A 15,125-nucleotide genomic window follows, 5' to 3' on the forward strand; every position below is an offset into this window, starting at 1 on the left:
CTAGAAACTCTAAATTTGTTTGCACTAGACAACCTTATATTGTAAACTTGTTCTGTAATTATGTCAAATTGTAACCTATCAACTATATAATATGTATGTTTAACCTGTAACCCGTTCTGAGCTCTTTGGGGACAACGGTATAGAAAATGAATGAATGAATGAATGAATGAATTAATCTCACAGCAATGTTTTTTTTGCTTCTAGTGAAAAGCGGGTTATGCTTTTTTTTTTGGTTGAAACAATTTTTATTGATGACAAACAAACATTACAGGTCAATAATAGTAACAGGACCTGAAAAGGCAATAACCGGGTATACCATCATCATTTTACACAACCTCCCCCTCTCCCAAACGGAAATTACTGGACTCCCCCCTTCCTGTCATCAACTAGCCAGACTAGACTGAGAATCGGTCAAGGCCCTGGTTCCTGAGAGACCTCAACCCACCAAGTAAAAAAAGAGAGGGGAGCCCCAATATCCTTCCCCCAAAAAACAACAACAGAGCAGCAAAGAACCAACTAACCAAGAAAAATGGGGGAAACCCCCCCCCCCCAAAGAAAGCTGGCACCTCCAAACCACCCAGCCCAGAAGTATCCGGAGGTTATGCTTTTTAATCAGCACTCTTCTTCCAGGGAGAATGATAAGTGACTAGGCTGTTAATATTTATTAAAATCTTCAGCCTATTGTAATTTGCAATTACATTGATCTATGCACTATAAAGATTTCAGATTGCAAATGGTTTCTGTCATGCTATCCTTTTTTTTACAAAAAAAAAAAAAAAAAAAAAAAAGCACACCAAGAACAGTTTTGGGAAAATCCTCCAAAAATAAAAGATTTATATATTTTTTTGGTTCTTAATTTAATTGCTGGTATCTGATGATAAAAACACCAGCCAGAACATTTACTAGCTGTCCCTACAAACTTTCCTAAATTACAGATTTAGTTTCTGAATACCAGGGTTAGAAGGCTTCGCTTCCATTTGATTCCCAGTCTGCAAGCATCACTTTGGTGTCAGTAAACTGGGTTACATTCTTGAACTGGCTTAGCGCTTACCAATTTTTATCCCATTACAATTAAAATACTAATCCAAACTCTCTCCCCTCCTTCAAAGGGATTCTGTTAACTGTACGCCAATATAATCACTGCAGACATTATGGTATGCTATAATATCCTCAGTAAGTCAATATCATTTAGTAGTAAATTGTACTTTATAAAGACTATAAGATCCTGATAGAGAATCCCCTGCAAATGCCAGTCAAAATGCAGCCATAAATATTCTACATTTGCTGCTAAGCTACACTTACTGGTGTTTCACCAAGGATATGGGCAGAATGCAATTGTTTTTAAAATATTTTTGTTACAAACAAAAGGTAGAAATTTGAGAAAGCCCTATAGCCAGAGCTACAAACCACTCATACTTAATAATGTCCAAATAGATCAGGTTTTACAGATGAAACGAACATATTTCAGGCTTAAATTAGATAGACGTTTTGGCTACAAAGAATGATGCATACCTCAGTGTGGTCAATAGAGACACAGTTTCAATTAGGGCAAAATTATTAGATTATTTGACGATGCAATGCCTAAAGATGTGGCCGGCAATGATCAATGCTGGCTATACCAAAGAGCAGAACTGATGATACTTGTAAAGGGAGCTTCGTTCAGCTTGTGCTACATTGCTTTGCCGAGGGTTGTAAATTTAAAAGATTCCATCAGCGCCTTTTGTCCTTTCAAGCAGCATCATGGGATAAGGACTTGAATCATTTAATTATGTCCTCTGACACCTATCACCATACCTTTTTTTATCAAATCCTTTGGAAATTAGGAAAATTCTTCTAATTGTATTCATTTTGCATACATTTTTGTTTTTCCATGAACCACATAGAACTTAACGGTTTTGCGGTATACAAGTGAGTTTTATGTTATGTTACCTGTGATATGGAGCACAGGCATGAAAACTAAGGAAGCATAAGCCGGCCCTGCGTGATAATTCTTCATGTATAACCAGAGAGGAGAGTACACTCTCATAGAGGTATTAATATTATTAAGAAGAGCTGAGGCAATCAGTCTGAAAGACTGAGATCACCAACGGCACAGCCTGGCTTACCAGTGGGGTTCATTCCTGTCATGGTATGCACAAAACAAACTCATTTGGAGACACTACCCCGAGGATACAAGAAAATAAGAAAGAAGCGTGTCTGACTAAATGTCGAACAAGATATCAAGCAATAACAAGACCTTGCTCTTGCAAATAAATATATTTGAGCTTTAGCTAGAAGCTTGTTGATTTTTTTTTTTTTTTTTTGCATGGACATATGGTGTGCTGAGGTAATAATTTTCCAGGTTGCTATCTGGAAGTGCTGGCTCTCGGGTGGTGTTTTCTTCCCTCCAGCACCCCCCCCCCCCACTAGTTGAATGCTGCTAAATTGCCAGTGTTAAAGGTACATTTGAGTCTTCTCTTCTGCGCTCAGAAAACAAACTCATGAATGTTTACTTAAGGTACCAGAGTGGCATTTATCCTAAGCAGTTTGGCTACATGTCATTTTTTTTTAAAAATCGGATACACATGGAAGTAAGGACGTAATTACAGAGATGAAATACAGAAGCGGTGTTTAAATTCTTCCCACATTGCTCTTCTGGGCCTGACTATAGCTGTTCTACTCAGATTCTCAGAGGACAGAACTGACCATAAACAAGCCTCAAATTGAATCATCAAACAAACAAAAATCCATTACACTGCTATAAGCTTATATATGTACTTGTAACTACCATGCCTATGTCTTTATCAGTCACCTACCGTTTAATGATTTGAACTATATAGATTTTAAAATATATGATTGTTCAGAGGGATCTAATTTATAACATGAGAAGATTAAAGTGCCAGGCACAAAATAATCTCTAAGCACCAGCAATAAGAGGTAGCATAATTATATGAGGCTAAATACAGTGATAGAATTTTCAAGATCAGAATTTTCAAGATCAGAAGATGGTAAAAAAAAAAAAAAAATGAACATTTTCCAATGATAATATATTACCTCAAATATTCTCAGGAACAAGACACAACTAATATCCAGCCTTTTCTAAAATTGGAAAATAAAGGGGATAAATAAAATGGAAATGCAAAGTGGTTCGTGGGAGGAACCCAAGGGGTTGGGGGATGGAGGAGATGGGTGAATGTAACCAACAACATACAGGAGCCAGGAAAACATTGGAACTGCAAAAGGAGACATTTTGGAAATGCTGCAGTGATTTGTAAAACCGGTACAAAGTCACTATGGTGGCCTTTTATTAAGGCAAGCTAGCTGATTTAGCGAGTGCTAAATGCTAACACGCCCATTGTATTCTATGGACATGTTAGCATTTAGCGGGTGCCAAATCGGCTAGCACGCCTTAGTAAAAGACCCCCATGTGTTTTGTTTTCCTTTTTACAGGTTTTAAGGGCACTCCTCTGTTATGAATTGTATTCTTGCTAGGTTTATAACTATCTAAAACCTAGGATTGTTTTAGCCTTTGTCAAAGTTGGCAAACAGATCCCGTGCGACACAAAAAAATAAAAAAGGTAGGGGGCAGTAGGGAAATACTCAAATGCCACCCTGTTCCTATTTACAATACAGTTAAACCTTGGTTTGCGAGCATAATTCGTTCCGAAAACATGCATGCAATCCAAAACACTAGTATATCAAAGCAAATTATAAGAAATAATGGAAACTCCACAACCCAAAAACTTTAATACAAAATACTGTATGTATTCGTATTGCAAGACTTTGCTTGTTTAGAACAGTCGCTACACTTCTGCAGTGTCAGAGAGGAGAGAGAGAAGAGATAGAGAGGAGAGAGGGGGATAGAGGAGAGAGGGGGATAGAGGAGAGGGGGAGGGAGAGGGAGAGGGGGGAGAGAGAGGAGAAAGAGAGGCAGAAACAGAGAGAGAGGAGAAGAGAGGCTGAGAGGGAGAGAGAGAGGAGAGGAGAAAGGGGGAGAGAGAGAGGAGAGGGAGAAAGAGAGAGGAGAGAGAGAAAGAGAAGAATCATCGGCTCAGTTGTGATGATGTGATGTCTGTATACTGTATGTACTTGTATTGCAAGACCCTGCTTGTATATCAAGTTAAAATTTAATAAAATGTTTTGCTTGTCTTGCAAAACACTTGCAAACCAACTTACTTGCAATCCAAGGTTTTACTGTATATTACTTGGTACTTTTAAATAACTGCTTTCAGATAAAGGTACAAAGGAGGTTGAAAGTCATCTAGTCTTTTCAATCTGTGATACTACAGTATTTCAAAAATGGTTCAACTGAAACAGTTTCAGTGTTCATAACAAACAATTGGGAAATTATTTATTAGAAGCAAAGTCTGGTCGAGTGACTGCTAGAAATAGCGCTGGGGACAAGCAAGCAGAAATCGATGTCTGTCAGAAACTCTGTCCCAGTGCATATATCTCACAATAAACTTTTTAAAACAGGGCTTCTCAAACCTGTCCTGGGGATCCTACAGCCCCTCCAGGTTTTCAGGATATTGATAATAAATATGCATGAGATCAATTTGCATAGAATGGGGGTAGTGCATGCAGATCAAACTCCTGCATCTTACTGTGGATATCTTAAAGACTTGGCTGTGGGATTCCCAGTACAAGTTTGGAAATCTCTGTTTGAAAGTGTTTTATCTTGTGATAATATATACACACACATATAAACACGTTACCTTTCTTTTAAAGCATGCATTTTGAATCCTCCTGGATCTTCAGTTAATTTCAGCTGGGTGTAGTTCCTGCAAAGTAAAAAAAAAAAAATGAAGTTTTTAAAGCAGTGGTTCCCAACGCTGTTCTGGGGGACCCCAAGCCAGTTGGGTTTTCAAGATATCCCTAATGAATATGCATAAGAGAGATTTGCATATAATGGAAAAGTGACAGGGATGCAAATCTCTCTCTTGCATTTTCATTAAGGATATCCTGAAAACCCGACTGGCTAGGGGTCCCCCAGGACAGGGTTGGGAACCACTGTTTTAAAGTATAATTTTGGAAAAGCTTTCAAAGTGAGGTAAAGTGCCCCCATAGTTTTGAGCTGCTGTCACTCAGCATCCTGGGCTGTCTTGCTCATGCAACCTCCTGCTTCTTCTGTCACTACCAGGCCTGAAGGCAGCAAGCAGGAAGGAGATGTCCAAAGCTGTAAATAAATTGATGACAGTGCACCACACATGGGGCTCCTTGGGCTGAGCCATGCCTGCTTTTTAAAATTATACTTCAAAACTTCATATTTAGCTTTTAAGGAGAAATACCTAGCTGCAAAATTACTGAAGAATTAGGAGAATTTAAAAATATGCTCTAAACAGCGATCAGCAGAAAACCAGTTATTACCATATGAAATATTTCTTTCTAATATTTTCTGATGTGTGCAGCAAAGCAGTAATAAGATGAATATCTTTCTGGTGCTGAATCAAATGGGATCAGTATTCTTAAAGGTGAGTCTAATTTTGGACAAAAATGGCATTTCTTTTGGAAGTATAGTAAAGAGATACTTAAACCACCACAAGCATTTTTAAAAAAAAATTTAGGCATCGCTAGGATTGCCAAATTTTAAAGTTTAAAAATCTGTGTAATCCAGTGCCATTGCTTGTTGAGAAAACACACATTGCTGAAATGTCAAAACAAGAAGTAAATTGGTTTTTAATTGCTTGCTCAGAAATGTCATTCAGTTTTACATTTCTTTATATGAACTATTCCAAGCAGAGAGATTTTTTGCAAATCTATTTTGCTTCATAATGTACCCTGATCTTTATCTGTTGAATAGATTAGGTTAAAAAGAACATTTATGACACATGTATATGAGGAAAAAAAAAAGATCATTTTGTGCTGTAGCCTTAAACAGGCTCAATCCTCAAATAAAATTCTTGCACATTTAAAGAACAGAAAATGTTTTCTGGTTCCAAATTGAAAAGGAATGATTTTCAAGCAGTCTCGGTATCAAGTAAGAGGATGTTTAAGGATAACAGCACAGGGCAATGTGGAACTATTAACATAAATTTCTAAGGAACTGAGAAAAGAAAAGGCAGCTTAGGCATTGAAAAGAACAACCCACAGTTTTGGAGATGTACTGCTGTTTTAAAATTGAATCGAGACCGAAGTGAATTGATAGTCAAAGATTCGGCAAATCAATGGCAACAGTAAATGGCTGTCTCTTTTTTCAATGCCTACTGGATGGGGGAATCTTCTCAGGTTATGCTTAAGACTCTCTGAAAGGCATGCATGCATACAGCTTTAAGAAAGCTATTGGTTTGCTTTATGCATGTATGAGACATTCCCAGTGGATATGGGTCATGCTAGTAGATGTACACAGGAAGATTATTTGACTCCAATTCATGCCGCTTGATATAATGTGATAAAATATTTGACATGAGAGATAAGTTCCATTTTAATCCGAAGGACATCGGTGAGAAAAAGAGTGTCGGGATGGGGGCGGGGAAGAGTTCTCAAGGAAGAAGAGGGTTTGAAGGGAAAGGGGATGCAAGGAAAAGAATAGGGGGGGATGACATGTAGAAGGAGCTGAGTTGGAAATCAGGTATCTTAACACAGCATGGAAGCAAATGAGCAAGTAAAAACAACAAGAAAAAGCAAGGTTTTGAACACTTAAGGTTCGCAAGCCAGCATCTTGAAATGAGAGGAAAGATGTCTGAATGTCAGATGCTCCATATGGGTTATCAAAGTAACTACTGAACAAGGATCTTACCAATTAAAACAGGATTATTAAGTGCTTGCAGTAAACATTAAGACCTTTACTGTACATACTAACAGCAGGCACAAGGACAGAAAGAGCATCACACAATGAAAGCAACAGGAACATATAGACGGATTATATGTATTTAACATGCATTCCTACTAATGGTAAAAGCAAATTAATATCCATCAGCTAGTAGGCACTGAAGCCACTAGTAGCCATCAAGAACTGTAAACCAAAATCAAAAACATTTGTAATTTGTTTTCAAGAGCTCTAATCATTTATTTTTGGAAAATAATAATGCAACTATTTAGCTTGCTATTTTGTTTTCTGTATAAGATATTATATAACCTGATTTTTTTTTTTTTTTAAATTATGGAATAATCAGAAAAATTAAAATAGATAAGAGCCAACTTCAAAACTAATGGCTCAGTCAATGCTGGTTCAAGTCTTGGGCTTTTAATTCTGATTCTCCGGCCAGCTGGCGTTATGGACTCTACGGTGCCAACATCCTCATCTCCCCAGGGAGGAAGGGAACCTGGCTAACGTGACAACGCTTATTTGCCAGCACAGAAGTACTCTTGCATTAGATACCAAAAGAAGTCAAGGTCTGTGCAAGTTGCGTAAGGATTATTGCTACAAAGGCCGTGGTTCAGTTTGTGAAAGTTCCCATCCTTCCGTGTAACTTACAAACGATGGCTCACAACATTAAAAAAATCCCCATATCAAGCAGCAAGAAGCTGCTGGAGACAAAATAAAAGAGATTAAAAAAGGAATATCGATTCTTTTTTTAAAAAATACTTTATAAGTAACGTAAAAGAAAAAAAATGTAATCAGATTTGAATTATAAGAATTTCTAAAATTTTAATTTACAGAAAGATTTGTTGTCACACTTAAAGCAATGAATGCTGACTTAAATTATCCTGTTCTCCTTGACTTCACATAAATAAAGACCAGGACATAGTGGACCAAAGTACAGGCTGGAGCAGATAGACAACAGATAAGAAACTTAGAGGGAATGGGAGGAAATTTACAATATAGAATCATTTTCTCAAAATGTGACTTATCCCACTGCCGTTTATTTTGTCACATTTTGGAGAGTCTCCACCTTGGCTTCCAAGGAGGAGGAGGAGGCATCTACTTACGTCAAATAACCTTTCTATATATATCTCCTCATTGACCTTGTCACGCAGGATATCCTGAGAGTGGCGAATAAATGTCACATAGGCATCAGCGACATCCATCCCTGGTTTCTGTAAAGAAAAAGAAAAACAATATTTATATTACAACTTTCTAAGAAACGCCTTTTTTTAAATTTTTGTGTTTACACCAGAAATAAGATAACCCACTCTACATCATATGGGCTTATCCAGTCTTGTTTTTACCCAATAGCATTCAGAAAAGCAACAGTGCGGTGGGGGGGAGGGAGCAAATCTGTGACCAGCTTATCGTGTTATATAGGACCAGAAGCTTATCGTTTTCCCATACAAAGGCAGGAACTACCAGGAGTGCTCATTTGTTAGTGTGCCTTAAAATTTTTAGTACATATTTAATTGATGTAAACCCCCATTTTACATAGAGATCATAATTGAGACCATAGGCAGCGGAGCACTGCTTCATTTTGGGGGGCCCAGGAGCTCTGTCCTAGCGCACGGCCTCTCGGCGGCTCCTGAATCCCCCACCCACCTCCTCCCGGCAACCAAGATGATAAAGGGAATGGAACTCCTCTCATAGGAGGAAAGACTAAAAAGGTTAGGGCTCTTCAGCTTGGAAAAGAGAAGGCTGAGGGGAGATAGGATTGAAGTCTTACAAAATCTTGAGTGGAGTAGAATGGATAAAAGTGGATCGATTTTTCACTCCGTCAAAAATTACAAAGACTAGGGGGCACTCGATGAAACTGCAGGGAAATACTTTTAAAACCAATAGGAGGAAATATTTTTTCACTCGGAGAATAGTTAAGCTCTGGAACGCATTACCAGAGGTTGTGGTAAAAGCAGATAATGTAGCTAGTTTTAAGAAAGGTTTGGACAAATTCCTGGAGGAAAAGTCCATCGTCTGTTATTAAGACATGGGGGAAGCCGCTGCTTGCCCTGGACTGGTAGCACAGAATGTTGCAACTCTTTGGGTTTTGGCCAGGTACTAGTGACCTGGATTGGCCACCGTAAGAACGGGCTACTGGGCTTGATGGACCCAGTAAGGCTATTCTTATGTTATATAAATATTCGGGCAGCCACCACGCAGTGTCCATGAGCAGTAGAATGAAGGGTTCCAGGGCAGGACTGCTCTTTGATGCTGCGCGGTGGCGGCCCAAAAATTTAACATAACACCAGGAGACAGGATGGAGGGTGGGCAACAATCGGCGACTGAAAATTTTGGAGGCAGCCATGGCCCCTGTGGACAGGCTCAATTCCAGTGGTATTTTATATTTCAATAATTTTTATTGGTATTTGCACAAAATGCAATATAATACAACATGAGTCATATGTATATATAAAAGCGAAAAAGAAGAAACAATAACAACAATTAACAATTACTCATTAATGTGATCATAAATACAAGACAGTGTGGATGTACACCTCATTCAATCAAATCATCATGTTTAACAGGCGCATGACTGTAATATTCCAATGGCTCCCATAGTTTATTAAATTTATTTAACGCATTAATCTTTCTGCAGCAACACGTTCAAATTTAGCAGTTATAGAAACAGTATTCCACCAGGTCATATATTCTACCCTTGATACATCCTTCCAATGTTTAAAGATGATTTTAATAGCCAAATTAAGCAAGATTCTTAATAATTTAGAGTGATCGTCAGATTTGGCTGCTGAAGCTCAAAATGGCCCAATACAATGATATTTACATAAGAACATAAGAAATGCCTTCACCGGATCAGACCCAAGGTCCATCCTGTCCGGCGACCCGCACACGCGGAGGCCAAGCTAGGTGTTCCCAAATGGACACCCTGATCACCCATATCCCTCAACGTGATTTGCAAGAAGGTGTTCATCCAACTTGCCCTTGAATCCCAGAATGGTGGTCTCTGTCACAACCTCCTCCGGGGGAGGGGGGGGGGCATTCCAAGCGTCCTCCACTCGCTGTGTGAAACAGAACTTCCTGACATTAGTCCTGAGTCTGCCGCCCCTCAGTTTTAGTCCATGACCTCTTGTTCGAGTCACTTTTGACAATGTGAAAAGTGGTTCTTTAATTCTCAGCAAGTTAGAAATAGTGTCCCAAACCTTTATCCAGTAACCACATATATTATCACAGTAATACAGTGAATGGGTTTAAGTGCCAACCTCCTTTAAACATGAGCAACATTTATTTGATATATCTCTTTTGGTTTTAGATCATTTATATGGCTTTGTGAAGCACAAACAAAATGGATTGTTTAATTGCAGTTGATCTTAATGATTTGTGGATGGAATTCCAAATCTGCTCCCAACACTGCACAGAAATGTCCTTTATATTACATTCCAGTGGTATTTTTTAGAACAGGTTCACCAGAATAGAGCCTCTTCTATGATACCTACAGGAGTGCAGGTATATTTGTTGGCCTATGCAGGGGGAGCAGTCATTTTACAAATATATAGGGGAAAAAAAAAAAAAAATCTGCCAAATACAAAAAAAGCGGAGCCACAATTATATTGCAACTGGAGAAATAAATTAAACTCAAAATCTTATTGTTTGATTGCATTTGTGCTGTGCTGTTCTTGTTCTGCGAGGGACCTTTGTTTGCAATTTTCAATAAAAACGATTGAATTGACCTAGGAGTCTTTTATTATTCAATTTGATCTGACCCGACATGGTCCATGTTTTGACTCTATCAAACCTGCATCAGGGGTCAAGAAATCATTTTAGCCAAAGAATATACTGGTTATATGTTTCATTTATGTTTTTCCCACTGTCACAATTTATGGGGTTGTCATCTCAACTATATACTTTTAAACATGGCAGTTCAAGGAACTTACCGTACCACATCAATCCCACTGCATCAGAACAATGGGGCATCATAATTCATTTCTATAAAGCACAATAGTTTATTCACCTTATTTTAGGCTGTAATTTGTATCTCAAAAGTACTCACTCCTTTTCCTGTTTCCCTTTTTTTCACAGTCAGGAGTCCTTTTCATAGAATTTGTTTTCCAGCTACATTCATTTTTATGTTACAGACTTCATACGGTATCAATCTTCTATTCATATATTGCACACCGTTTTGATTTCAAACTTTTACATTTACAAGAATTAATTTTATTGGTAGACATTTAATCATAAACTTTCATTATTCTATTGCACACCTTTTGAACGTTTAATTTTATTTTCAATTCACTATCATTATTTCTAAATTATTTGAATTTATCATTCCAGCATATTTCAGTTTTTAATATTCTATTTATTCATTTATATGATGAACGCTACAAAATGTATGTTTTCTGTATATTTCCATTATTTGTATTATTTACATAGTTCAAATTTCTAATTGAATGTTATATGAAACTAGGGGCTCCTTTTACAAAGGTGCGGTAGCGGTTTTAGCGTGCGCTAAAATGCCACCCGCGCTAGCCACTACCGCCTCCTTTTAAGCAGGCGGTAATTTTTCGGCTAGCACGCGGTAATCTTGTGCGTGCACTAAAAACACTAGTGCACCTTAGTAAAAGGAGTCCTAGATGTTTTCATGTTATCATATTCACTATTTAAATTTTTGCTGTTTTTTAATTATATATATATATTTTATTTATGCAAATTGCATTGACCCTGGAGTCTTTATTTACACAATTTGATCTGATCCAAGATGGCCCATGTTTCAGCTCTACCGAGCCTGCATCAGGGATCAAGAAGTCAAGAACTACCGTATTTAAAAAAGTGTGTATATACATATATAATCATATATGTATATACACACTTTTTTATATATACATACACACACACATATATATATATAATATATATATATACATAGAATTATATATATATAGAATTATATATATAGAATTATATATATATTAGAATTATAGAATTATATGTATAGAATTATATATATATATCATATAATTATATATATATGTATATATACATATATATATAATTATATGATATATATATATATAATTATATGTATATATACATATATATATGTGTATATATATATATATATATAATTATATATGTATATACACACTTTTTTAAATAGTTCTTGACTTCTTGACCCCTGATGCAAGCTCGGATCAGATCAATTTACATAAATAAAAAACTCCTTCCAAGGAATAGTCAAGACTTCGAGTTTTCTTTATTTCCCCGGTTGGAGTGTAGATGTGACTCCATTTTTTTTTTGTGTTTCTTTTGTTGCGTTTTTGGAGATTTGGTTCCTTTTTCCTTCTTAGTGGAAAAAAAAATCAGCACTGGAAATTTGGCAACTTACACCAGTAACTGCTGATGCTTAAATATGTAAAACTGATATTTAGGGGTCCTTTTACTAAGGTGCACTAACTGTTTAATCACACACTAAATGCTAATGTGTCTATAAGATATAATGGGCGTGTTAGCATTTAGCACGCACAAATATTTAGCGTGTGCTAGAACGACTAGCGCGCCTTAGTAAAAGGACCCCTTAATGCCTTACATGTGCAGGTCAGCCATTTTGCAAATCTATATGAATGCTGTTAATTAAATAAAGAGGTCACAGAGGGGGAAATAAATAACAGAGAATTAAGGGAATAAGAATAATGAAAAAAAGAGAGAACGATCTCTACAGGTCAGATCACAACAGCGGTGATATCTAAACACCAACGGGCATCCAGAAAGTTTCCTCCAATTCTTCAAACCACACTGTGGAGGAGAAATGCTGCTGGATTCATATTTGAATGCTATAACTGCTTTTAACAGGTCCCCAACTATTTAGTGGGACAGCACTGTTTTTGCCCCTCGAGAGCACTATATAATCTTGTGCATCTGCGAGATATACAGTATCATGCACATGTGGATTTTTATATGTGACTCCGAAACATGGCCTGTGTTGAGTCCTTTTTATGATTGTGCTCTTAAGCTGCTGCTAATAAAAGACTTTGAGGAAACTTTCCATCTGCATACTGGTTTTTGGGTATCATCACTGTTGTACTGCTGTGGATTATGCGGGCTACCCTTAGATCCTGCATTTGCATTTCCATTATGAAATAGGAAATACATATATAGATTTTTGATTCATCCAGGCTATGCTGAAACTATGCCTCTTGGAATTTGTATGTATTATTGACATTCATGTATATATGTAATGTGTGTTAAAAATTTACATGAAAATCAGTATCTGAGACAAAATCCCTTCTGAAAAATTAGGCAAACAAACCAAGTGAACCAAATGATTTTGACATATGTACATCCCTAGAAACCAAACCTACAAAAAAAAAAAAAAGGAAATTAAGGAGTCCTTTTTTACTAAACTACGAAAAAAAAGTAGCCTTACCACACCCCTTACGAAGGTCTTTCCCAAACATTTCCTGTCATTTTGAAGTATCTTGAAATAACAAAAACATTTCTTTTGAAGCGAGCCCTACCATAATGTATTTTCCCTCCCTTATCTCTCCTCCCTTTTGTTTTTATTTCTATCTCGATGTATTTACTAACTTAACCCTCACCTTCCTCCTTTCCTTTCATGTGCATTGGTCTGTTCAAACTCCCTTTTTATTTATTTTTAACTCTAGATAAGTTATATCTTTTATTTTATTTCTTTTTTTAATCTCTATTTTATTGTAAACCGTTTAGATACCTATTTGATAAACAGTGTATCAAAAATAAAGAAACTTGAAACTTGTAGTGTTATTTGTGCATCTGCAACCAGTTTGGTCTTAAGCCTATTTGGCCTATGTGAATCATTTAACCGTGCTGAGCATTTAGAAACTGACTACGTTGGAAGAGATTCTTTAAAGAGCCAAGTAAATTTAGACAGCAAATGCTGGTATCCTAGCAATTTTGGGACATGAGGATTCTCAGCTGAACTGAGGCCCCACTGAGGCTCCCGGGCCTGATTAAAGGGCTGCGCGTCAAGAGGGCTTGCACCGTCGGTGGGCTCTGTCGAAGGACCATGCCAAAGGGTGCAGACCAAGTAGGACCAAGTTAAAATCTCTGCCCAATTTCACCCATATGTAGCAACAGTCCACAAAGCTGTTTAATTGACGACCCATGCATCGGAAGAAGTCACTCTTCGAATCCACCTTCGAGTTTCAAGGCCCCAGAATTTGGAATTACTTAACGTCAGACCTCCTCCTATCTTCAGTTTAGGAAAGTGCTAAAAAAACATCTTGTTAATCTTATGTAAGCCGCAGTGATTCCCAGTTGACATTTGTGGGATATAAGTAACAATATGGTATGGTACATGTGTGAACACATAAGTGTGTAAATAATAATCTGGCTACACACTATTCTAAAGCATGAGCAAATCTTTGATAAAACATAGTTTGCAGGTAGGAGCCCACATGAGTGGAGTTTGGATTATGTGTGACCAGGGTACACCAGGGTACACACGTACTCCCAGATTCTAAATATGGTGCCCAAACTAGCAAGTCAAAATTTTGCACGCATCGGGCATATTCTATAATTGCATATGCAACTTAATTAATAAATGAGCAGTTAATTAGCAATAATTAAAATTTACGCATACACCATCCTAGTCAGGATTTTATAACTTGTACAGATACAAGTATAAATTTTCTATGTGTGTCGCTAGAAACTGTGTGCCTAATTCAGGCATGAAGATTGACACCAAAATTGGGTACAGATTCTGGTGCTAAACACTACTCTGTAGAATGTGTCCAAAATTTAAGCACCTTTTATAGACTTCAGTCCTCAGAGAAAACTATCAAAGGGGCAAGTCTATAACCTGGCACCTAGGGCAAGGGTCAGCAACCTGCGACTCTTTTGCCATATGGTTGCAACTCTCCAGGTCCTAACCCTTTAATCTCCCTCCCAACCCCACAATTCGCCCCTCTCCTGGGCTACCAAGGTACCTGGTCCAGTGGGGGGTCTTTGTGGCAGAAGCGTGGCCCTCTCCTGCCTCCTCATGGCTGCCTTCTAAAATGATTGCCGCAACCTACAGGAAATGCCGCAAGCAGCTGTGAAAGATCATGGTAGCCATTGTAGAAGGCAGCTGCATGGAGAAAGGATTGAGAGGGCTGCCCTCTTGACACAAAGACCCCCGCTGGACCACAAGTTACCCAGGTAGGCCCGGGGGGGGGGGGGAATTCATGGGGTTGGGAGGGAAATTAAAGGGTTGGGGCCTGCCTGGAGAGGGGAAAGAACCTTGCTATTTATTGTGCATCACTTTATAGCATATGCTTAGAAAGTTGTGTGCATAAATTCTAATTAGTGCAAATAATTGCTTGTTAACTGGCAATTATTGGCGTAGATTGGTTTGTTAGACAAGTTACATTCA

General features: G+C 37.7%; 1 protein-coding gene across 7 annotated transcripts in view; it reads right to left on the bottom strand.

Moving 5' to 3' along the window:
- Positions 1-15,125, bottom strand: part of CADPS (calcium dependent secretion activator) — a 447,229-nt gene that overhangs the window by 65,356 nt on the left and 366,748 nt on the right. For 5 of the 7 annotated variants that reach the window (XM_033925901.1, XM_033925899.1, XM_033925900.1 and 2 more), the window contains one exon: positions 7,849-7,956. The exons of 1 other annotated variant lie outside the window; for it this stretch is intronic. In XM_033925901.1, coding sequence (XP_033781792.1) covers positions 7,849-7,956 — 108 coding nt within the window. Of the gene's footprint in view, positions 1-4,694; positions 4,761-7,848; positions 7,957-15,125 lie in introns of those variants that run through there. One more of the 7 variants, XM_033925905.1, reaches the window with a different exon arrangement.

This window comes from Geotrypetes seraphini, chromosome 17 (assembly GCF_902459505.1).
Source record: "Geotrypetes seraphini chromosome 17, aGeoSer1.1, whole genome shotgun sequence".
NCBI lineage: Eukaryota > Metazoa > Chordata > Amphibia > Gymnophiona > Dermophiidae > Geotrypetes > Geotrypetes seraphini.